At 44.1% G+C, this 23,754-nt stretch overlaps 1 protein-coding gene across 2 annotated transcripts in view; it reads right to left on the reverse strand.

The window, feature by feature from the left end:
• The window catches only part of PARVA (parvin alpha), a 137,319-nt gene that overhangs the window by 38,911 nt on the left and 74,654 nt on the right, over nucleotides 1–23,754 (reverse strand). For both annotated transcript variants that reach the window (XM_030200973.1, XM_030200974.1), the window contains exons 2-4: nucleotides 10,214–10,303; nucleotides 10,049–10,119; nucleotides 7,387–7,489 (exon numbers count right to left, since the gene is read on the reverse strand). In XM_030200973.1, coding sequence (XP_030056833.1) covers nucleotides 7,387–7,489; nucleotides 10,049–10,119; nucleotides 10,214–10,303 — 264 coding nt within the window. The remainder of the gene's footprint in view (nucleotides 1–7,386; nucleotides 7,490–10,048; nucleotides 10,120–10,213; nucleotides 10,304–23,754) is intronic.

Here is a 23,754-nt window from a genome sequence, read left to right on the forward strand (position 1 = left end):
ACACAAAATGTCAACATTTTATTTAGATCCGAGTGAAAGTCAAAGGAAATTTGAAGTAGACCATAAAATCCACAAAAAGGTTCCACCCAGAACTAAAAGTTGCCTACTTGCTGGTACACATGGATGTGTCAGCAGTCCATGGATGTGTGTGCAGGGCAGGATTAAGGCATAGACAAATGTTTAGGGTGGGCTGTCTCAGATGTGCTAATTCAGAGGCTCTTAAGGAAGATTTTAGTTCTGGCAAGTCAGCTGCTGGCAGAAAGAAGAGTGGAGTAGGGAACCAGCATCACCACTACTCCCCCACCCTCTGTGCTTCATCCTGTAATCCACGCTTGTCTAAACCTTTTCCATCGAGGGCCACATTTTATATTTTGTAACATTCAGAGGGCCAAAACTCACACTGTCATATTTTGATGCATGTTTTGTCAAATAGTGGCAAAATACAACAGTGCACTGTCCCCTCCCCAGCCTTCACCCAGTCTTGCTCTCCCTCTCTTTTTCATGTTCCACCCCTCCCCCTCCCCAGTCTTCACCCAGAGGCAGATGCACTAACCCCAGGTAAAGAGCCCTTCCCTTACCAATTCCATAGCGAATCGGTAGGGAATGGCAATGCATCAAGGAAAAGGGAATGCAAATGAGCTGCTCCTTGTAGCTCACTTGCATTCTCTATTCCCTCAGAAGCCAGTTGGGTGGTCGAGCATGCACAGAGCAGCCAAGCGTTATGCTGGCTGCTCTGCGCATGCCAAGGACGTCCTTTATGGACCTCCTTCGCTATAAAAAAAAAAAAAGGACGAGCTGTGCCTATGGACGTCCTTTATGGACATCCTTTGCCCCCCCCCCCCCAGGTCGCCGCCTCTCCCCCCTGCATTGAAATGACAGCTTCCCACAGCCCCGGCCTCCCCGCCGTCCTCTGCACCCCTGTGGCCCCACCCCCACTGCCCCCCCTCCACCCGCCCCCCTCCGTCTGCCACCGGGCCGGGCCCTCACAGCGCCTCTCACCTCCGTATGAAGGCGCTGCAGCAAGCAACAGCTGATCGCTTCCCTTCGGACTTCCCTCCTTTCCTCCCTGGCCTGCCTTTGTCTGACGTAAGTTACTTACGTAAGTTAAGGGGGCCGGTGGAGGGGGGGAGCGGCGGCGGTGACCTCAAGGGAGGCAGCGGGGGCGGAGCCACGGGGGTGTGGAGGATGGCAGGGAGGCCGGGGCTGCGGGAAGCTGTCATTTCAATGCAGGGGGAGCGGTGGTGGCGACCTCGGGGGGGGGGGGGGCGTCGCCGTCGGAAGGGAAATAAGAAAGCCAAGTGCTCGTCCATGTTAGGCACTTTAGAAGGACGTCCCTGACGAACACTTGGGACATGCAGCTTGTTCTTTTTTTTTTTTTTACATGGGTGTTACACGCTTTCCCACTGGTCTCCATGGGTCCGTTCACAGCAGCCCCAGCCTAATGAGAGGTGCAGACCTCACGTTAGGTTTTCCACGGTAAGGAGAATCGGTAAACGTTAGTGCATCTCATTATAATAGCCTTGCAACGGTAATGCTGCTCCTTATAATAGCCTTTGGATCATTTGCATTCTGTTTTCGTTAGCTGCTGCCGTGATAGGAAAATGGCCTTTTGTGCATGCAACGGTTTTTGCTCGTTAATGGCTCATTAAGTTTAGTGCATCTTGGTATAGTCTCTTTCCCCTCATCTGGCTTCAGCTGCAGAAGAAATAGCAGAAGCTTGAGCTCCATGATGCCGGATGTTCAGGTTGATCCACCACTTATTTCTGGGATAAGCTGCATAAAATGTTTTGTACTTTTTGGGGATCTTGCCAGGTATTTGTGTCCTGGATTGGCCACTGTTGGAAACAGGATGCTGGGCTTGATGGACCTTTCGTCTGTCCCAGTATGGCAATACTTATGTACTTAGAAATGCACCAAAGAAATTAATCCCAGTACTTGTTAAGAAGGAGTCTTCTAATTTTACTGGAAACACTCAAGTGGAAATTCTATAAATTAGCGTCTCATTTTAGGTGCTGAAATGGGAAACATTTAGCGCCAATCTATAATGACCTAAGGGTGAACTTAAACTGTTATAGTAGTGCAAAGTCGCATCAGCACACCAAACAATTAGTGCACCCATCTACAACATGTCAATGGGTGGTATAAGTTGGTGCGCCTAACGGGCTTATTTTCGAAAGTGATCGCCGGCCATCTTCCGACATAAATCAGGAGATGGCCGGCGATCTCGGAAAAGCGGCAAAATCTGTATAATCAAAAGCTGCTTTTTTGACAGCATCGCCACTTTCCCGTCACCTCGTCGGCGAAAGTTCAAAGGGGTGTGTCGTGGGCATGGGTGTGGCTACCAGATGGCCGGCTTTCATGGATAATGGAAAAAAAAAGTGACGTTAATCAGTATTTCGCCGGGTTTACTTGGTCCTTTTATTTTCACGACCAAGCCTCAGAAAGGTGCCCCAACTGACCAGATGACGTCCCCGTACTCCCCCAGTGGTCACCAACCCCCTCCCACACGAAAAAAAAATAAAAATAAAGTACTTTTTTGCCAGCCTGTATGCCAGCCTCAGATGGCATACCCAGGTCCCTGACAGCAGTATGCAAGCCCCTGGAGCAGTTTTTAATGGGTGCAGTGCACTTCAGGCAGGCAGACCCAGGTCCATCCCCTCCCCTACCTGTTACACTTGTGGTACTAAGTGTTGAGCCCTCCAACCCCCCCCCCCCCAAACCCACTGTACCCACATGTAAGTGGCCATAAGGGCTATGGTAATGGAGTAGAGGTGTGGGGAGTGGGTTTGGGGAGGATTTGGGGGGGCTCAGCACCCAAAGTAAAGAAGCTATACACCTGGGAGCTTTTTTTGTATTTTTTAAACATTTTTAGAAGTGCCCCCTAGGGTGCCCTGGCATGTGAGGGGGACCAGTGCACTAAAAATGCTGGCTCCTCCCACGACCAAATGCCTTGGATTTCGCCGGTTTTGAGATGGCCGGCATTTTTTTCCATTATCGCTGAAAAACAAAACCAGCGATCTCAAACCCGGCGAACTCTGGCATTTGGCCGGGCTAAACCGTATTATCGAAAAAAAAGATGGCCGGCCATTTTTTTCAATAATACGGTTCCGGCCAGCTGTTGCGCTGCCGCCAAAATAGATCACCGGTGACGTTCGATTATGCCCCTCTATGTGCACTATGCAGCGCACGCCACCGATAGTGTTCTATAACTAGCACATGTTTGGTAACCTGCCCCAACACACTCATGCTCAGCCCATGTATACACCCCTCTGACAGTTGCACGCTAACCCCTGGATTCCATATAGCACACCTAGAGATCCGCGCCGAAATCCAAGCATATTCTATAATGAGTGTAACTTAATTGGCTGAATAAGCCAATCAGCGTTGATAACAGCTCTTTAACAAACAATAATGAGCACTAATTGGCAATAACTACAATTCATACGCACAAGTCACTAAGCGTATTCTGCAACGCAGTGCACCTCTCTTCTAACACATGCAGGCTAAAAGGTGCATGTTATAGGTGGGGAAATGGGCGTTTCATGGGCGTTCCAAAATTTACGCACAGAATTATAGAATATGGCCCATTGCACCTAAATCAATGTGCATGGATTTACGCCATGTTTTCGTTGGCATAAATGGATGCACATAGTTTTAGGTGCTGGGATATCAACTAAGTGTATTCTATATAGAAAGACGTAGATAGAAAGATGGCCACCGCATAGTGGGATGGGGAATCGTTGGCTCTCGGTCCCCCGGGTTTACCGCCGGTATTTGGCCGTGGATCGGCTTAGCATCGCTGGTCCTGCACCTCTCTTGGTCCAGGATGCCGTGGGGAGCCTGTTCGGCTGCGTCCGGCTGCTCAAATCGGCAAGTTACCACCGTTTCCGTGTGCCTGCTGCCGGCCAACAGTGGCCGCCCGCTTGGGCTGTTCGTACCATAGGCGACTGCAAGGAAGTCTCAGCTTGCCTTGCCGGTTCCAGATACTGTGGGGAGACGGCAGCCTCTGATCCAGGCGAACTAATGTCCCTATTCCTTTGCGGTGTTGTTGCCGGGCCCGTTGGCATCCTGGGCCCCGCCTTCATTGAGTGCAGTCAGCTGTGTGGCCGAGCATTGGCAATCTCCAGCTGTTGCCGTTTGCCTCTGGTTCCCTCTTCTACTCTCCAGGCCGCTTACTACTGCTACCGCATTTTGGTTGCAACAACAGGCACTCAGCCTGCCGCCCGTTCGCTCCAGACCCGTTCATCAACCATTGATCATTGCGGCTGGGCCGTTGGGCCTTTTAGAACTGCGACACCTGGTTGCTGCAGCCATCATCTGGGGAGCTGGTGTGGACGGTTGAAGAGCAGCAGCCTTTAACTCCTTCTGCAGCCTGCTATTTCGACTTGGCCTGTCCGGCCGCTCTCATCTCATCCTGCCTCATACGGTTCTGCTCGTGGCATGCTTTTTTTCCTGGTCTGGATTGGGTATCGCATCTGCCCCTCTTTTGGATTGCCTTGCTGGAAGCTGTTCTAGCCACTCAGCTCTGATTGCAGCACTCCTTGTCTTGGGGTTGGAGCGGACTGTTGCCACTATTCAATCACAATGAGTCAAAACCTTCTCAACCGTCGGAGTTTAGCACAGGCAGCCAAAAGAGGTTCAGCCTACTTCTAGGCTTCAACACATCACCTGAAGTCCTTCCTACCAACATATTTACGGACCATCTTTAGACTCTTTTCACCTTTCCTTATTATCTATTTTCTCTGTTTCTTTGCCGCATTGAGCCTGCCATGAGTGGGAAAGCGCAGGGTACAAATGTAACAAATAAATAAATAAATTCTATCTAATTTAATTCTAATTTAATTGCAACTATCTCCTCTGATCTGGCAATAGCCTATCAGTGCACTGTAAGCCACTTTGTGCCTGCAAAACTGTGGGGAAAACGTGGGGTATAAATGTACAAAAATAAAAATAAATATATACTGCGCAGCTTATAGAATACATTTAGTTGGCACTGTTTTCCGCTCGGATTTCTTAGGCGCTATATATATAGAATCTCCCCCTAAGCGATTTAGGCGCACTCTTTATAGAATATTGCTGAGCACTTATGCGTGTAAACTGCCCATTATTGGTGCCAATCATGCGCATAAACACTACTACTTTATAAACTAGGTGCAGTATTGGTGCATAACTAAGTGCTAGCTTACAGAATTAATTTTTAAAATAGCCATCACTAAAGCAGCTCTAAAGGCTATGACCACATATGGAATATTACTGTTGGCTGGACACTGCTACCCCGCTATTTCCCCTGCCCCTTTTCTCCCTTCCCCCTCACTTCCCTTCCCCTGTCCCTACATTTGGGGACATCTGTTCTTGGTTATGACTGCTGTATCTTTCCTATACATGATTTGAACTTCTTTTCATTTCTATGTTTTATTGAATGTAAACCGTCTAGATCTGCCAGTTAGCCTTGGCAGTATTGCAAATTTCAGTAAACTATAAACTATTGGCTAGGAAGCCATTTTCTAATAATCTCAAATTCATAACACCCGGTTTCAGATACCACAATCTATTTTCTTGTTTTAAGCGGTGTTTATAATTCACTCGTGAAATCTTCCAGGTAGTGGATATTATCATCTTACCAAACAGTAAGAGCTAGGCATCAAGCCAAACAGAAAACATGTATTTTCCAGTAAGTGTCTTAGTCTCTCCTGAATTACTTATAAATTCCATGGCTGGCAGTAAACTTGTGTTTAAAAGTTTGCTGTAGCTTACGTCATTTATTGGGTAAAGCAAGACATATTTCTAATTTATACAGTAGTTCAATTTATATTTAAAATACTTCTGCACACTGCAACGTACAAATGAAGTCCACAGTTGGAGCCAAGATCAGATGATTATTTTTACCGTACAGAATGCATATTCTACTCGTCAATCCAAATGACTACCCTTCAAGGTCAAGTTAAGCTGAACTCTTGAGCACATGATTTGCATGAACTTGCCATATACCAGGTGTAATGTGATACATCCAATTGAAGTGGAGCATGTAATGATTCACAGCTGAAACTGTGAGCCACTGGATAGCTTCTGTAGTAGCATCATTTATACAGTCTAGCCCAGGTATCGTACATCTGTTTATACGGTTGTTTGCAATGTGATGCTTTGTCTGATGCAAGAGAACAAAAGGCACACCTTTCCACAGCTCCAGCCTACCTTCATTCTGTGCTTGTCCCTTACTACACCCCCACTCCATCTCTGTGCGCCTCAGCTGGCAATCTCCTCCCAATTCCTTCCCTCCCCTCGTTCCACTTAACTATTTCTCATGAAAAATCGTTCAGCTTCTTTGGTCCCACCAGTGCCATCCCACCACATATCCATTTAGAATCCTTTTATCTTTAATTCAAGTCATTGCTCAAAACCCATCTCTTAAGTGTGTTACTGACCCTTTTGTCTCCCGACCCTTTTGTCTCCCTACTAGACTCTTATTTGCTGTAAACCGCATAGTCGCCTGTATGGACCTCATGTGGTAAATCAAGTGCCTGGAAATTAAAAAAATAATCATAAATATATTTTAGGGTGTCTCTGAATTGAATGCAAGACTGCGGTTCTGAAGTCATTTAAGGAGCATGTGAATCTCTTATGGGATCCTCAGTGAGGCCTTTCTTGGGAACATCTGCGAAATTTCACAATACATGTCAGAATTCAACAGTTTCATGCGCTTCCACATTGGATTATGTTATTATGGAAGGCTGAGGAAAACGTGCTGCAGTGGAACCTCTGAATGTTCTCAGATTATTTAGAGCTGTTTTAAGGTTGTATAGTCTCAGTGAAGGTTAACGGTCACAATGCTAGTCAGGTCATTTGAGTGGGTCTGCTATGGTTTGAAGAACACAATCTGGATATCTAGGGGGTCTTTTACAAAGTGGTGGCAAGCCCAACGCTGTCTTACCACACGCTAAAACGGAACTACTGCCGGCCCAATAAGGCCACTAGTGGTAGTTCCAGCCGAAGCGTGTGCAATTTCCAGCGCTCCAGGAAATTTTTTCCCTAGTGCGGCACTAACCCGGTGGTAATCGGGCATCGCCGTGCGCTGCCCAGTTACTGCCGGGTTACCATGGGAGTCCCTACCGCCACCTCAATGGGTGGCAGTAAGTGCTCCCCGTCGCTTGGCCATGCGGTAAGAGTTATCTTACTACATGGCCATTTTTTGGGAAGCATTTTACCGGCTGTGGTAAAAAAAAGCCCTGGGGTGTGGGAAAAACGACCCCTGCTGCTACCGTGGGGCCCTTTTTCCTGCAACTTTTGCTGCAAACCTCATGGTTTTAGATTATCTGTGGGGTTTGTAGGAGCTCATGGATACTTATCATTGCATCCTATACATACCACATATGCTATTTTTTTTCTTACCAAAGAGTTTCTGTAGCACTTGTCCATCATACATATCCTCAGTCAAGTCCTTCACGATTATTCTTTCTCCTACCAGCACATCATTAATCCAATCAATTAATACCTGCATAGCAACACAGCGTAGGAGGGATTAGGCATTCATAAATTTGCAGGTTGAAAAGCAGTTTCAGATTGAAAATCAAATGCTTGAAGAGAATTTACAACTACATCCTCAAGAGAAGTTTCAGGATATCTTTAGAACAGCTGACGTGAGTGCAATTTATAGGTGGTTATTTCAGACAAATTTAGAGCAGATATAAGCAACACATACCTCCAAACTGAGACACAATGAACTGAATGAGAGGTTTACAGATTCCGAGTAGACTTTTACACTGTCAAAAATCCAATTTGCTACACTACCTTTAAAGTTTTGGTCTGATAACCAAGGAGACTATGTGCAGGGCCATGACAAAAATGACATGAGATACCAGCTATAAAAATCAATCCAGCTGTGAACTCTGCATTGGTGAATAGCAATTTGGATAGTGGATAAGACAAAAAAAGTAGAGAACACGATAACTACTATACAGAGGTTTCACACATTCTATTTAATCATTTGAAGAAAAAGAAAACAACTTATTTATATCCCATTTGTCCAAAAACAGCTTTCGGTGGGGAACAGTAAAATTCAATAAAATGTAACAATTTTTCATCCACCAAAACAGAGGAGCCAATAGTCAGCAGGTGTAATGAAAGGGTTAAGTTAAACGTCAGCGCTGGTATTTATTCAGTGTCGCTATTTGTGGTGCAGATTATATCTCACCCTGCACTACCCCAGCTGGAAAGGCTGCAAGCATGGATCTGTTCAGACGTCAAGCTTTCCCTTCATCAGTGCGCAACTATGGAATGCATTTCCTAGAGACATAACCAATCAGAGAGACTACCTTACCTTTCGCAAGGCACTAAAAACGCATCTGTTTACCAAAGCATTTTCTCCGGGAACAATGTAGGACTATAGCCTCTGCCAGCTGGCATACGTGGATCCTGTTTAGTCCTATTCTTATGTACTGTTATATGTAAAGTATCCTTTCTTTCTTGCCCTTCTACTCTACTATTCTCATTTGTATCTGATATCACCCGGAGTTCTCTCTCTCTCTCTCCGGTTTATGTAAGCCACATTGAGCCTGCATGTTTGTGGGGTATAAATACATACATACATACATAAATAAATAAATAAATAAAGAGTATATGATTAATATGGTTGCCATGTTGGGCAATTCTGTAACTGGGCTCCTCTGTTCAAACATCTGGATGTACTGCAGGGAGTGCTCAGTCTAACACAGTATCTGTGCGCACAGATTCCATTATACAATACTAGCTTAAATTGGCAGAAATGTTTGTATATTTAGGTGCACCTACTTATGCAAGGTCTGTGGTGGGCGTACATGGATGTGTCTGTGTGCCGCCCTTACACGCGTAATTTACAGTATTCGGTAAATTGTGTGAATAAGTGGGAGACATACCTGTGTCCCACCCACATGGATGCCCCCCCCCCCCACACATTTACTTGCTAAAGCAGTTGTGTGCGTATGTTGTAGTATACCGCTGGGCATACAGCTTGCGCTTCATTACATGTGTATACAGTACACATGCGTTATGTGCTAGTATTCTATAACATACATGCACAAATGCAGCCTATCGTTCAGCACTCTGCTACTCATAGGCCTAAACTAACAAAAGTACACGTTGTCCATTCAGCGGCCAAATACTGTCACCATCCATCCTGCAGATACATGGATAATATGCACTAAAGCCCAAATTACAAATATACAGATAATACTGGGCCATTCAGCCATTTTAAAACAGCCTGATAATATCTATGTATTTTCAAACATACACGATAAAAGATTTATACTTTGGTCATCCACCAGCCAAGGCATAAATTGCTTAGACTATCAGCTCAAAAGAAAATGAAACAATCCCAATAAAAACACAGGGTGATGAGTGGGTAAGTTGTTTGGATAATGTTCACTGGATATTCAGCAGAACTTAACTGGTTAAGTATCTCACTAATAGGGCCTTTTACTAAGCCGCAGTAGCGTTTTTGGCACGTGCTAAAAATTAGCGTGCGCTATATGCCAGAGACACCCATATATTCCTGTGGGCAGTACCACGGCTTAGTAAAACACTTCCCTGAATATAACTAGTTAAAATTATCCAAACAAACTTATCCGGATAGACTGAGGAGTGTCAAAGTTGCCCAATTAAACAGATATGTCCCTGGACACTCCAAGCTTCACGTTTTCATAATCAGATACATTTTGACTGGTCAACAAGTTGGCCAGACAAACGTTTTCAAGTCGGGGGAGGGGGAGATATTTTCACAAGCAAAGATCTGTCCAGGTAACTTTCTAAAAGAAGCCATTGGGACTAACTTGCACAGAGGCAGTTACAACCCTCAGAGAAGACACAAAGCAGTAGATACAACCTGTCCCTAACCATCTCACTGGGCAGACTGGACAGGCCATTTCAGCTAATTTTCAATCCTTTTTTTTGTATCTGTTACTGTATGTCCAGTATAAGCATGCACATGGGTTTTTTTTCCAGAAGAAATGTGGAAATAAGACAAAAGAAGGCATGACAAGAAAATAAATGTTCACAAGAAAAGGAAGATTTGTCTTACCTTCAGCAGCTCCTGCAGCTTGGGATCATTTCTCGAATTTGGATCAACCATTGTTCGGACTTCATTCTCCTCTTCAGGGTGTTAAAGAAAACATTATTACAGATCATATTTTATGACCATTTAATATCCTAGTTTTAGCAGTGCTGGAAAATGATTCTGCCCTACCTAGCATAGTGTCTTCAGGGTCCAGTTCAAAGGGAATTGGACTCAGAGGCAAATTGATGGCATTTATCCCTTCTTCTTGCAGTTCAGATACTAGAAAAAATAAGAAATAAGCGAGTCACATTTCAAATCACCTCCTATTCTAGAGGTTTTACCTCTGTGCCCTACATCCCTACATGCTGTTTTTAAAACTTTTTATTTAGCAAGATTTATAGCTCACCTTAATAGTATGAGCGGCTTACAATAAAACATTCATAATCGTAAAGCATCAAACAAATGACAAATTTAATTTTTGTACACCGCTTTGACCTATCAAGTAACAAATAAAAAACAAACCAAAACAAAATACAGTATCATATACAATTGACAATGGGACCTAAAATGCTGCTCATCTCTCTGCTCACATATAATCACCAGCTGTAAACTCATTCAGGAAATGCTTGCTTAAATGAACATGCTTTTTAAGTTCTTACAAAAAGTCAAACATGACAATCGACCTTAATTCTTGAAGGAAAGAATTCTGTAGTTGAACCCTAGCATCTGAGTCTACATACCCCACTTACTGAATTGAGGGAACATCAAGGAGACTTTTATTAATTAAACATAATTGGTGAGATGGCCTATAGATAGGTACCTTGTTACTCAGAGCCCTATAAATCAATATCAAACTTTAAAACTCACACGCTATATAATCGGTAGCCAATGAAGGCTTTTTAATATGCAAGTTAAATGTTCATAACAAGCCATAGCATTCTAGGCCACTTGCAAGGTGTGCAGGTATTAACAGGACAGATTCCAACATGGCTGTGCATGAGAGAATATTAACAGTCTTATAATCCGCAAAATACCACAAAGTTCACTGCGGGTAACAGACAAAAACTGAACAAACATCCGGAATTACAATGTTGAAACTGAATTATATAATAATTTCCCAAACCCCCCCCCCCCCCCCCAGTTACCATGAATTAATAACATTTCTTAAAAAGAAATGTCTTAAAAGCTAAACTGAAAATAACCACAAATTCTTAAAAGAAAAGAAGGAAGAGAAAACTGTGCAGCATGATAAGAAAAAGTAGAGTTTACATGGCGAAATGATGAAAACTTTAATAAAAACTGATTTCTAGTAGATCTAAAAATAAAATCATTTAAAAAAGCAAGATGAACGCCTAAATAAGCAGGGGTAGATCCATACAATGTTTGATAGGTCAAAGCCGATACCTTAAATTGAAATTTTGCTTCTAATGGTAGCTAATGCAAACCACATAACAAAGGAGTAAGATGATCATATTTGTCTGCTGCAAAAATAACTCTTGCTGCTGCATTCTGTACTCGTAATTTGGACTTCAGCAACTTTGTGAGCCATCAGGGTAGTACATTTAAGTACTGTGGCACTAATTGTAGTAAGTGCTCTACAACAGTCTCACTAAGAGCAAAAAGGTCTTTAACATTCCTATTGAAATAGCAAGTATTACGCTTTCCATTACGCTCCCCTGCAGTCATGACATGTGGGTCTACTGCTTTGGGAGCATAATAGAGATGAGCAGCTTCAAACCAGTTGCATCATATTCCTTCCTGTCCAGCCTCCTGCTAATGCTGAGTAGGGAAAGATTGCCAATAGATCTATTGGGGGAGTGTGTGTGTGTGTGTGTGTGTGTGTGGGGGGGGGGGGGGGGTTAAATTTTTATCTGCACAAGGGCAATTCTACAAATAGGCAACTCAGGTTACATAAGTACATAAGGGCCCCTTTTACTAAGGTGTGGAAAAAATATGGGCTGCGCTAGTGTGGGTGCCTGTTTTGGAAGCGCGCACATCCATTTTTCAGTGTGCCTGTAAAAAAAGGCCTTTTTTTTTTTGCTGAAAATGGACATGCGGCAAAATTAAAAATGGCATGCGTCCATTTTTGAGTCTAAGGTCTCATGCGTTACCCATGTGGTAATCGTCTATGTACACAGAATGACAATTGCCACCCATTTTTTGCTGCGCACCAGAAAATAAAAATGATTTTCCGGCGTGCGTAGTGGATGCATGTCAAAAATGAAATTACCGCAAGGGCCACGTGGTAGCAGGCGGTAGCTCAAAACTGATGCCCATTGGCCGTGTGTAGGCACCTACGCAGCTTAGTAAAAGGGCACTTAAGTGTTTTGCCATACTGGGGCAGACCAAAGGTCCATCAAGCCCAGTATCCTGTTTCCAACAGTGGCCAATCCAGGTCACAAATACCTGGCAAGACCCAAAACAGTACATTTTATGCTACTTATCCTAGAAATAAGCAGTGGATTTCCCCAAGTCCATTTTAATAATGGCTTATGGACTTTTCTTTTAGGAAGCTAGCCAAACCTTTTTAAAACCCCGCTAAACTAACTCCTTTTTACCACATTCTCTGGCAACGAATTCCAGAGTTTAATTACACATTGAGTGAAGAAATATTTTCTGATTCGTTTTAAATTTATTACATTGTAGCTTCATTGCGTGCCCCCTAACCCTAGTATTTTTTGAAAGAGTAAACAAGCGATTCATGTTTACCCGTTCCACTTCTCTCATTATTTTATATCTCTTCATATCTCCCTCTGCCATCCTTTCTCCAAGCTGAACAGCCCTAGCCATTTCAGCCTTTCCTCATGGGGAAGTCATCCCATCCCCTTTATCATTTTCGTCGCCCTTCTCTGTAACTTTTCTAATTCCACTATGTCTTTTTTGAGATGCGATAACCAGAATTGCACACAGTATTCAAGGTGGAGTCACACCATGGAGCGAAACAATGGCATTATAATAGCCTTGTTTTTATTTTCCATTCCTTTCCTAATAATATCTAACATTCTATTTGCTTTCTTTGCCGCTGTCGCAGCATACTGAGCAGAAGGTTTCAACATATCGTCAAAGATTGATTTCTAGATCCTTTTCCTGGTTGGTGACTCCTAACGCGGAAGGATTAGACATCCTTTTGCACAAGTATATATGCCATAATGTGGCACCTGTGTGTGTAATGGGCCTAAATACACATGGGCATGTCTCCCAATTACATGTCCCACTATGATTATTAAATACCATTTTCTATGGGGGAAAAGACCTCAGTGGCTTTATTGGTCCCGAAAAAGGCACATTGTTCTTTTAAAAAACCCTGTTTTGTAATACAACCTCATTTATAATATAATCTCACTCTTCAAATAGCTTAATATATTTTCCCTTTTAATTTTAGAGTTCACCAAATCAACTATTCATTTATGGTTCACTGTTCATGCAAAGCAAAGCAAAGATATACATCTTTTATAAAGCTCACAAGGCTCTACGGAGCCCTCCGCTTCACTAATTTCCGCTTCATCAGGAGCCTGTGCATGTGGATCTTTTGCTGAGGCAACTCTACCTTCTTTACACACAATTCTTTTGGGGGCCCTCTTACAAAGTGGTGGTAAGTCGGTATCACCAGCCAAATGCAGGCACCGGTGGTAGTTGTAGCCCCAGTGCGTGCCATTTCCCACGCTAGGGAAAATCAGTCTGTAATTTTTCATGTGGCACTAACCCAGTAGTAATCAGGCAGCGCCATGTGCTACCCGGTTACCACCAGTACGGGAGCTCTTACCGCCACCTCAATGGGTGGCGGTAAGTGTTCCCCCCCCCCCCTTGGCCACGCAGTCAGTGCAATCTTACCACAAGGCCATGGCTATTTTCAGCCTTTTTTTACCTGCTGCGGTAAAAAGGGCTGCACTGTGTGACAAAAATAGCCCCCATCGCTAGCCCAGGGACCTTTTTACTGCAGCTTGGTAAAAAGACCAGTTGTTTTTTAGACCAATGATGGTGGTCCTATTGTGAGGCTTTTTAATGTGCCTGTTTCGGGGCCATTAAAGCCACTGAGGTCTTTTTCCCCTATAGAAAATTACATTTAATAATCACAGTGGGGACACTGGAATTTAATTAGACGTCCATCGTAATTAACGTACTACTGGATCCCAATTGCACGTATCTCACATAGACTACTATACTATAGAGGCCTGCTCTGTTACACTAGCTCTAAAGCTGGCATGACTGTGGGCATATAAATGTAAAGTGCGCTGATACCAGGTTATGCTACTATATTCTCCCTACAAAAAAACAAGATAGAATTACTGTCTACTTTGCTAAGACTCATTGGTTAACTGTTGAGGCAAGAATATTTTTTAAGTTGGGCTGTTTGTTGTGGAAAATTTAATTTGGACATGTTCCATTATATATGACTACTCTTGTGCATTATTCATCAGTGAGTTACTTTTATAAAACTTCTGAAAATTTGCATTATTTGACTTCCTGAGTACTAGTGGCATTACTTCAACTTTTTAACTGTTTGTTTGCCTTTCAAGCTCTAAATTTTGGAAATTTATACCAGTTAATTTTAGATATATCACTGAAGTGATAAGTAGTAGTAATAATTATACCATATTTAAGAACGGCTTAAAGACACTGCTGTTTCAGACCTATGGGCCTCTTTTACAAAGCTGCACTACAATTCTTGGTGTGGCCATGCTGGAATTGCTAGTGCGGCTTTGTAAAAGAAGCCCTAGGTGACTAAGAAATAATCTGATTAAATTTACTTTTATCCTTTTACTTTGGTGTGATATTGTTAAGGTTTAAGTATATTTTGTAATCACATTATGTAACTTCGTAGACTATTGTGTTCTAGAATCTTGCTGTAATCCGATATAGATGGGAAACAGCGGGCTCTAAGTGAATTAACTGTAACTATTACATAAGGGAAATCTGGGTGCCCACATGCCATTATAGATCAGGCTCTCACCACATGGCATCAGGGTGCCTAAAAGGAACCGCTTCCCAAACAGAATGACCACCCTACGGTATAAAGTACATATATACATTTCGATGTGCAAGTTTTGCCAGATTTTCAAAGCAAGAGTAGGTGCATACTTTTGCTTTGAAAATTCTTAAGTTACACCTGCTCTTCAGGATGCACAAATGTTCTGGACACGTGACTGCAAATCCCTACTCTGCTCCCAGCAATACCTCCACTTACGGAGGCAAACACGCATATGCAGACAGGCAGTTTTAGAAAAAAAACATTTCAGGGGAACCCTTGGGCAATACAGCTTCTAGGCTCCATAAGGGGGGAGAACCCAACCCCAGCAGCCTCAGACACTCAAAAGTGGCACAGTCTTGAGCCCTGGTTGAACTGCAGGTGTTCGCTTCAGCAAAAGCAGAGGCATCTCAGAAGCAGGCTGTCCCAGTGACTGCAATCTTATCAAGTGCATCATGAGGCGGGTGGTCAACATATACTGCCCTCGAACCAAGTTTTGCAAATTAAATAAAGCCTTAGACATTTATTTATTTTAGTTTGTGTCTTGTTTGGTTTGTTTACATATAAATACATTTTTGGACTGAAAAAGAATACTTCCTGTTCAGTCAGGTTTTTAAAGACTGAAAAGGAAAATTTATAAGAAACAAAATGTTTCTTGATGAAAGGAAAATAAAATTACTTTAGTTTGCAAAGTACAGTTACACATTTGAGCAGACCCTTATTTATTTAAAGCATATTTAATGAATGCTCATTCAACTGAAGACACACCTAGCAGGGTTTGCACTATGGACTTCACTCCTGGATCATTTCTTGGTTACAGCAGATCTGTAATTTGGCTTCTCTGGATCACCAGTTCCCAAAGATCATCATGGATCCACAGCTTAATTTCTTCAGGCAAGCCTGGGAATTTCAGGAGACTGCAGACTATGCTCTTCTTTATAGGCTTCATTATAAAGGGTCCCATACACAGCTGTCCTTCAAACCGGTTCCTATGGTGTCCTAAACAGTTTAGATTTTACCATATGCTTATCTATTTTAGCCCTTGTCTACATTACATTTCATCTGTCAATTAGATGGTCAATTCAGTGTAGTGTAGCAATGCCCTTCTGTACAACAGTTTGCTTGTGTTTACCATTTTTTCTAGATCACTTGTGTAAATATTTAAGGAACACTGGGCACTTTATTTGCCTCTCCCCATTGGGAATCTGAAAATTTAGTCCAACTCTCTGTTTTGTATCTTTTTAACAAGGTATCAGTCCACAATAGGATACTGTTACTTATCCCATGACTTTTAGTCCGAGTATGAAGTTGCATACTCAGAAAATTGTGAAGGATGTACTTAGTGTTTAAGATTTTAACTGGTCAGGTATTAGAAGTGCTGGCAGCAAAACTGCATGTGTATCAATCCTCAAGGTCCTTAAGATCTGCACAACAGTTGTATTTAGATGTACCATCATATCAGGCTGCAAAATCGAATGAGTACAAAGCAACAATGTTTTATGTAGCCCATTATGTGGAATAGCCTACTATTAAGGCTTATAAAATTCAGGAAGAAAACAGTTTGAATGAAAGTTGAAAACTTAACTTTTTATACAAGCATATGGGTGGCAGAAGATCAAGATTAAACTGGCAGAAATGAATAGATTGAAGTACTTTGACTGAAGCCCAGGTTTGTTAATTACTGTGTATTTTAGCTTGTTTGAAGTTTTATGTAAGAACAAATGTTTTTCTTTTTTATGATTTTATGTATGTACATCATGTTCACTGCTGAGAACTTTTGGCTTGTGTGGTATGGAAATGTTTAAAATAAACAAATTTCCTGAGGATTTCTCATGAGGGACTTTTTTTTTTATTTGTACCCTGCGCTTTCCCACTCATGGCAGGCTCAATGCGGCTTAGGTACTTATTTGTACCTGGGGCAATGGAGGGTTAAGTGACTTGCCCAGAGTCACAAGGAGCTGCCTGTGCCTGAAGTGGGAATTGAACTCAGTTCCTCAGGACCAAATTCTACACTCTAACCACTAGGCCACTAGTCAAATACCTTCAGAAAATCCAGATACAAGCAGCTCATCCTTATCCAGGTGTTTAGTTACACATTCAACAAATTTTGCCTAGTACAAAGACTGACTTATTTATTTATTGCCAGTATTTTTATTTTTTATTTATAACTGTATTGTTTTGTTCCCCACATTGAAATTGTTTCTCTAAAATGGTCTATCAACACTAAGTATTAAAGGTCTGGAACTATCCAGGTTACAAGGTTGCATTTTCAAAGCTTTGATGAAATGACCAAGATATATAACGTGGAGGGGCATAATCGAAAGGGGCGCCCAAGTTTTCCTGGGGAAATCCTCGCAGGATGTACCGGCGAAGGGGCGGGGAAACCCGTATTATCGAAACAAGATGAACGTCCATCTTTCGTTTTGATAATATGGTTGGGGACACCCAAATCTTGACATTAGGTCGTCCCTAGAGATGGTCGTCCTTAGACTTGGTCGTTTCTGATTTTTGGTGATAATGGAAGCTAAGGACGCCCATCTCAGAAATGACCAAATGCAAGCCCTTTGGTCGTGGGAGGAGCCAGCATTCGTAGTGCACTGGCCCCCCTGACATGCCAGGACACCAACCGGGCACCCTAGGGGCCACTGCAGAGGACTTCATAAAAAGCTCCCAGGTACATAGCTCCCTTACCTTGTGTGCTGAGCCCCCCCAAACCCACTGCCCACAACTGTACACCACTACCATAGCCCTTACAGGTGAAGGGGGGCACCTACATGTGGGTACAGTGGGATTGTGGTGGGTTTTGGAGGGCTCATATTTACCACCACAAGGGTAACAGGTGGGGGGGGGATGGGCCTGGGTCCACCTGCCTGAAGTGCACTACACCCACTAAAACTGCTCCAAGGACATGCATACTGCTGCGATGGACCCGAGTATGACATTTGAGGCTGGCACAAAAGATTTTTAAACTATTTTTTTTAGGGTGGGAGGGGGTTAGTGACCACTGGAGGAGTAAGGGGAGGTCATCCCTGATTCCCTCCGGTGGTCATCTGGTCAGTTCGGGCAACTTTTTGTGGCTTGGTCGTAACAAAAAAAGTAAAGTCGTTCAAGTGCTTGTCAGGAATGCCCTTTTTTTCGATTATGGGTCGAGGACGCCCATGTGTTAGGGATGCCCAAGTCCCGCCTTCGCTATGCCTCCAACACGTAGAATGGAGATGACCCTGAAAAGAACCTTTGAGACTAGTGGCCTCTTATTGCAATGTGCATCCGATTTATGAGCTTACAGCTGTGATCAAGTGAAATCGGATTACAGGGGAAGCCATTAGTAAACCTGGAGTAGTTCTGCATGGATTATTGGTACAAATCTCATAGGTGAAAGAACCCAATGTTCACGATACTTCCAGTTCTACTGACTTCAAAATTTGTATGCACAGGAGGGGGGGGGGGGGGCGGGGAAGAGTCTAAGATGACCCCAAGGTTGTGGACTGAAGGGGCTTTTACAAGATTGTTCAGAGTCCCTTATAGTTAAGAGGAATGACTGATTATGTAAGAAATAAACTAGATTAACAAGGACAGTGAGGTGTGTGCCAAAGTTTAGATATGGCAATCAAGTCTCATGGAATTTATGGCTGGTTTCTCACTTCTTCAGAATCAGTTTCTTCATAGGGAAAACGTCCAATATCTGAACAAACTCATCACTCAAAGCTGGAATTTGGATTTTAGATTAATTAATCACCTTTTCCAAATCTAAGCTTAAAGCAAATATTTAGATACATAAGCTACTTTTGTTGTCTAAAGACTAAATGTGGAGACTCCATTTGGCATCTACTGACATCCCTTGCCAAGGTTTTGTTGGTTTTTGTTTTTTACATTTATCAGTCAAGCATCACCTGAAATTTTAATAGCTTCCTAGTTTTACATTTCATTTGCGATGGAAATCGCATTTTAATATTATAACAGACAGCAATGTGATTTGCAATGAATGTTTACGGTATACCTCTATTAGCAGATTTTTCAAGTTGGAAATGAATATTTTTCAAGAGCTAATATTTGCAGCAGCACAATTTATTGTAATTTAAAGCATGTCTCCTGTTTCTTTGTGGCACAACCATTAGCTGCTCCTCTCCTTTTTATCTTCAAAGAGATAATCAGTGACAGAAGACCAGTGGAGATATGTTTGCAAGTCAAAATGTTTTTCAGGAAATGGGTCTGTACAGGAACATCATTTTCATTCCATTAACGTCTGATTCCTAGCCAAGCACTTGTAGGAGTAAATATGCAAACAGCACTGCAAACCAGGGCTTACCACAGTGCATCCTGGCCAAAGAGGATCCATTTATTTTGGAGGTCTTGTTCCTCCATTAAGCAGCAAGGAATGTGATAATGTAAATTTTCTTGTGCACAGTGTGTGAGATACTTCATTGACACCTATTAGATATTGGCTTAATGGAGGGATACGAGACCTATGACCCACCTTTTCCTCAGATATAATTATAATATACAATTACCTGTAATACCAATACATCGATAATTAAGACCAACAGCTTGCTTTGGTATAAAACAGGCCACAGCTGTGTTTATTGGTGACATATAGAACCCTGAGCTAATAAAGAACAGATGGGAAAATTAGGTTCTTACCTTGTTAATTTTCTTTCCTTTAGTCACAGCAGATGAATCCATTAACTGATGGGTTGTATCTGCCTACCAGCAGGTGGAGATAGAGAACACTGAAGAACCACAGTGACCCTTGGATGGCTAGCCCCAACTGCCTTCAGTATTTGAAATTTCCAAAGCAGAGTGAATAAGAAAGGTAACATCATATAAACTTTCCTCACAGCGAACAAATGTCCCAGAACTGGAGCAATAACCATACAAAGGAGGGATGATCTCAACCTCCTGTAATAGAACATCATGTAGAAATTCTGAGAACTGGTTTCCAACTTCTCCCAATGATATATATATCTGCATGAAAGATCTGAACAAAAAACAAAGACAGACAGGGAGGGATCATGGATTCATCTGCTGTGACTAAAGGAAAGAAAATTACCAAGGTAAGAACCTAATTTTCCCTTTCTTGTCATCAGCAGCAGATGAATCCATTAACTGATGGGATGTACCAAAGCACTCCCTACTTAGGGTGGGAACAGGCCACTCTGCGAGCAAGTACTTGTGCTCCAAAAATCGTGTCCTGCTTCGCTGCAACATCCAGCCTGTAATGCCGGACAAATGAGAGCTGAGAAGCCCAAGTAGCTGCACTACAGATCTCTTGAAGAGAGAGTGCACCCGTTTCAGCCCATAAGGAGGAAATCGCTCTCATGGAATGTGCCTTAAACACTTCAGGCGAAGACCGGCCTGAAAGCAGATACGCAGAAAAGATTACTTCCTTGAGCCAACGGGCTATAGTGGCCTTAGACGCCGGGCACCCGCGTCGAGGACCTGTCAACAATACAAAAAGATGATCAGAAGTCCTGAAGTCATTTGACATCTGTAGGTACTGCAATAGAGCCCTGCGGACATCCAAAAGATGTAATTGCCCAAAGGAGTCCGGGAAATCTTCCCTAGAAAAGGAAGGAAGAAAAATGGGCTGGTTCAGGTGAAACGCTGAAACCACTTTAGGCAGAAAGGAAGGCACCGTACGTACCGTTACTCCGGACTCCGAGAACTGCAGAAGAGGGTCCCGACAGGACAGTGCCTGCAGCTCCGACACGCGTCTAGCTGATGTCATGGCCACCAAAAAGACTGTCTTGAGAGTCACATCCTTCTCCGAAGCTCGCATAAGCAGCTCGAAAGGCGAACGCTGGAGAGCCTTCAATACCAGCTCCAGGTTCCAGGCCGGACAAGGCGACCACACTGGAGGGCGGAGCCTAAGCACCCCTCTGAGAAATCGGGCAATGTCCGGGTGAGCAGCAAGGGACAAGCCAGAGACTTTCCCTCGAAAGCATGCCAATGCTGCCACTTGAACCCACAGGGAATTGTAAGCCAGGCCTTTTCGTAAGCCATCCTGCAAAAAGTCCAGCACCGGCGAAACAGTAGCCCGCATGGGAGTGATCGCCTTTGAAACACACCACGCCTCAAACTTGCACCAGATCCGAGCATAAGCTGTGGAGATGGACCGCTTGTGGGCCTGCAAGAGAGTGGAAATGACCTTGTTAGAGTAGCCCTTATCTCTCAATTGCGCCCTCTCAAGAGTCAGGCAGCCTGTAAGACCAAATCGGCAGGGATCCTCCATAGACACCAGACCTTGAACCAACAGGTTCGGCACCGGAGGCAAATGAGATCCGCATTCTACGGACGCCTTGGCCAGTCTGGAGCGAAAAGAATCACCAATCCCCGGTGTAGTCAAATCCGAAGGAGGACTCGCCCTATCAAGGGCCAAGGAGGGAACACATACAGGAGGCCCGAGGGCCAGGGTTGAGCCAGTGCATCTAAACCCCACCGAGTGAGGATCTCTCCTTCTGCTGAAAAGGCGAGGGACTTTGGCGTTTGCACTTGACGCCATTACATCCATTCCGGGTGTCCCCTATTTGGCACAAATCTGAAGAAAAACTTCTTCTGCCAGTTCCCATTCCGCTGGGTCGATTTGGTGCCTGCTGAGAAAATCGGCTCGCACGTTGTTCTGACCTGCTATGTGAGCTGCTGACAGAAGCTGCAGATGGAGCTCGGCCCAGTGGCAAATCTGAGCGGCCTCCGCGGCCAGGGCCCTGCACTGAGTGCCGCCCTGATGATTTATGTAGGCCACTGCTGTCGTATTGTCTGACAGGACCCGGACCGCAAGCCCCTTCAGAGCCTTTTGGAAGGCCATAAGAGCCTGAAATATCGTTCTCAGTTCCAAGCGATTTATGGACCATCCCGCTTCCACGGTTGTCCACTCACCCTGAGCATAGCTTCCCTGGCAATGCGCTCCCCAGCCCAAAAGGCTGGCATCTGTTATCACCAGGCACCAAGAAGGAAGCGCAAGCGGCATTCCTTGGCGCAGCATCCTGTCGGAGAGCCGCCACTCCATACTGAGCCGAGCCGCAGGGAGCCACATTAGTCTGCATTGATATTCCTGGGAAATCGGAGGCCATTGTTGAAGCAGGGCAATCTGCAGAGGTCTCATATGCGCTCTCGCCCATGGAACCAACTCCAAGGTGGCCATCATTGACCCCAGCAGCTGGACCACGTCCCAAGCTCATGGGCGAGGCATCCGCAGGAGCAGACGGACCTGATTCTGAAGCTTGCACCGCCTTTGGTCGGGGAGAACGACAAACCCCGAGGTCGTGTTGAACCGGACCCCCAAATACTCGAGAGACTGAGAGGGGGTCAGGTGACTTTTGGGTATATTGACCACTCAGCCTAGAGCCTGCAGGACTGTAACCACTCTGGCTGTGGCAAGACAACTTTTGGTGGCCGAATCTGCTCTGATGAGCCAGTCGTTGAGATAAGGGTGACCTCTGATACCCTCTCGCCTGAGACAGGCAGCTACGACTACCATTACCTTTTAGATTGTAAGCTCTTCGAGCAGGGACTGTCCTTCCATGTTAAATTGTACAGCGCTGCGTAACCCTAGTAGCGCTTTAGAAATGTTAAGTAGTAGTAGTATTAGTAGAAAAGGTATGGGGAGCTGTGGCTAGGCCGAAAGGCAAGACCCGAAACTGGAAATGTTGTCCCAACACTGCAAACTGGAAAAACCGCTGATGCGGGGGCCAAATAGGAATGTGCAAATACACTTCTTTTAGGTCCAGAGACATGAGAAACTTTCCTGGCTGTACCGCTGCAATGACGGAGCGCAGGGTTTCCATGCGAAAGTGTTGTACTCTTAGGGCCTCGTTGACTCTTCGCAAGTCGAGGATCGGTCTGAAGGATCCGCCTTTTCGAGGCACGACAAAATAAATAAATGGAATAGCGGCCAAACGTTGACTCTCCTGACAACCTCCCTTCCTCATCCCTAACCTCGGCAGTGGGCAACACCCCCATTCGCAGAAGGGGGAATAAAAGGCAGGGAATAAAGCCCAAAGGTCAATGGTACCCCTGGCCTGCTCACAGGCATCCGCACAGCAGCACGCTGGACCCTCGTACAAATGAGTGACAAGGGGAAGGAAGTATGCAGCCCATAAACCTAAGCATACTGTAGTAGGGACCATTCGCCTGATTGGCCCCCAGTGTAAGTCTAGCCAACGCTGCTCCCAGTCCACACTGTAGCTTTGAATCGAGGAGAACAGAATATCGTGTGTAATTGGGAGCCAGAAGGCAATCTATGGAGACCTAAACCACTCCCACCTTCAAAAACTTGAGAACATATGAAAAGTCATACTGGGCAGCCCCATGGCCCATGTAGCCCAGGCTGCTGTCACTAACAGTGCCAATCCAAGTCACAGGAACCAAGTAGAAATCAAATAGCAGCAAGAATCTGTGCTGCCAATCCCAGGGCAAGCAGCGCCACTGGGCGATGCCCACCCCAGGCCTTTGTAACACAAAACCAGCGATAAGCCCCCATGTAACATGCAAATAAATCTGCCCAGTGAGATATGTGGACACGAGTCTCAAATAGCAGAAGCATCATAACTATCCCTCAAAAGATGCACAAAGTGGTGCAACTGTGAGCCAAGTCAAATCTTGGAGCTCAAGCTGTAAGAAACTCTGGCCAAGTCAAAAATCTGATGGCTAGTATGGCTAGGAGCTTGCTGGAAAAGCATGGCCTAGTTTTTAGCCCAGATTGAGGCCTAAATGATCTAAATTAGAAAAGTTGGCTAGAGAAATATGAAACAAAATGAAGATCAGAAAA

The sequence above is a fragment of the Microcaecilia unicolor genome, chromosome 4, assembly GCF_901765095.1.
Source record: "Microcaecilia unicolor chromosome 4, aMicUni1.1, whole genome shotgun sequence".
NCBI classification, from domain to species: Eukaryota; Metazoa; Chordata; class Amphibia; order Gymnophiona; family Siphonopidae; genus Microcaecilia; species Microcaecilia unicolor.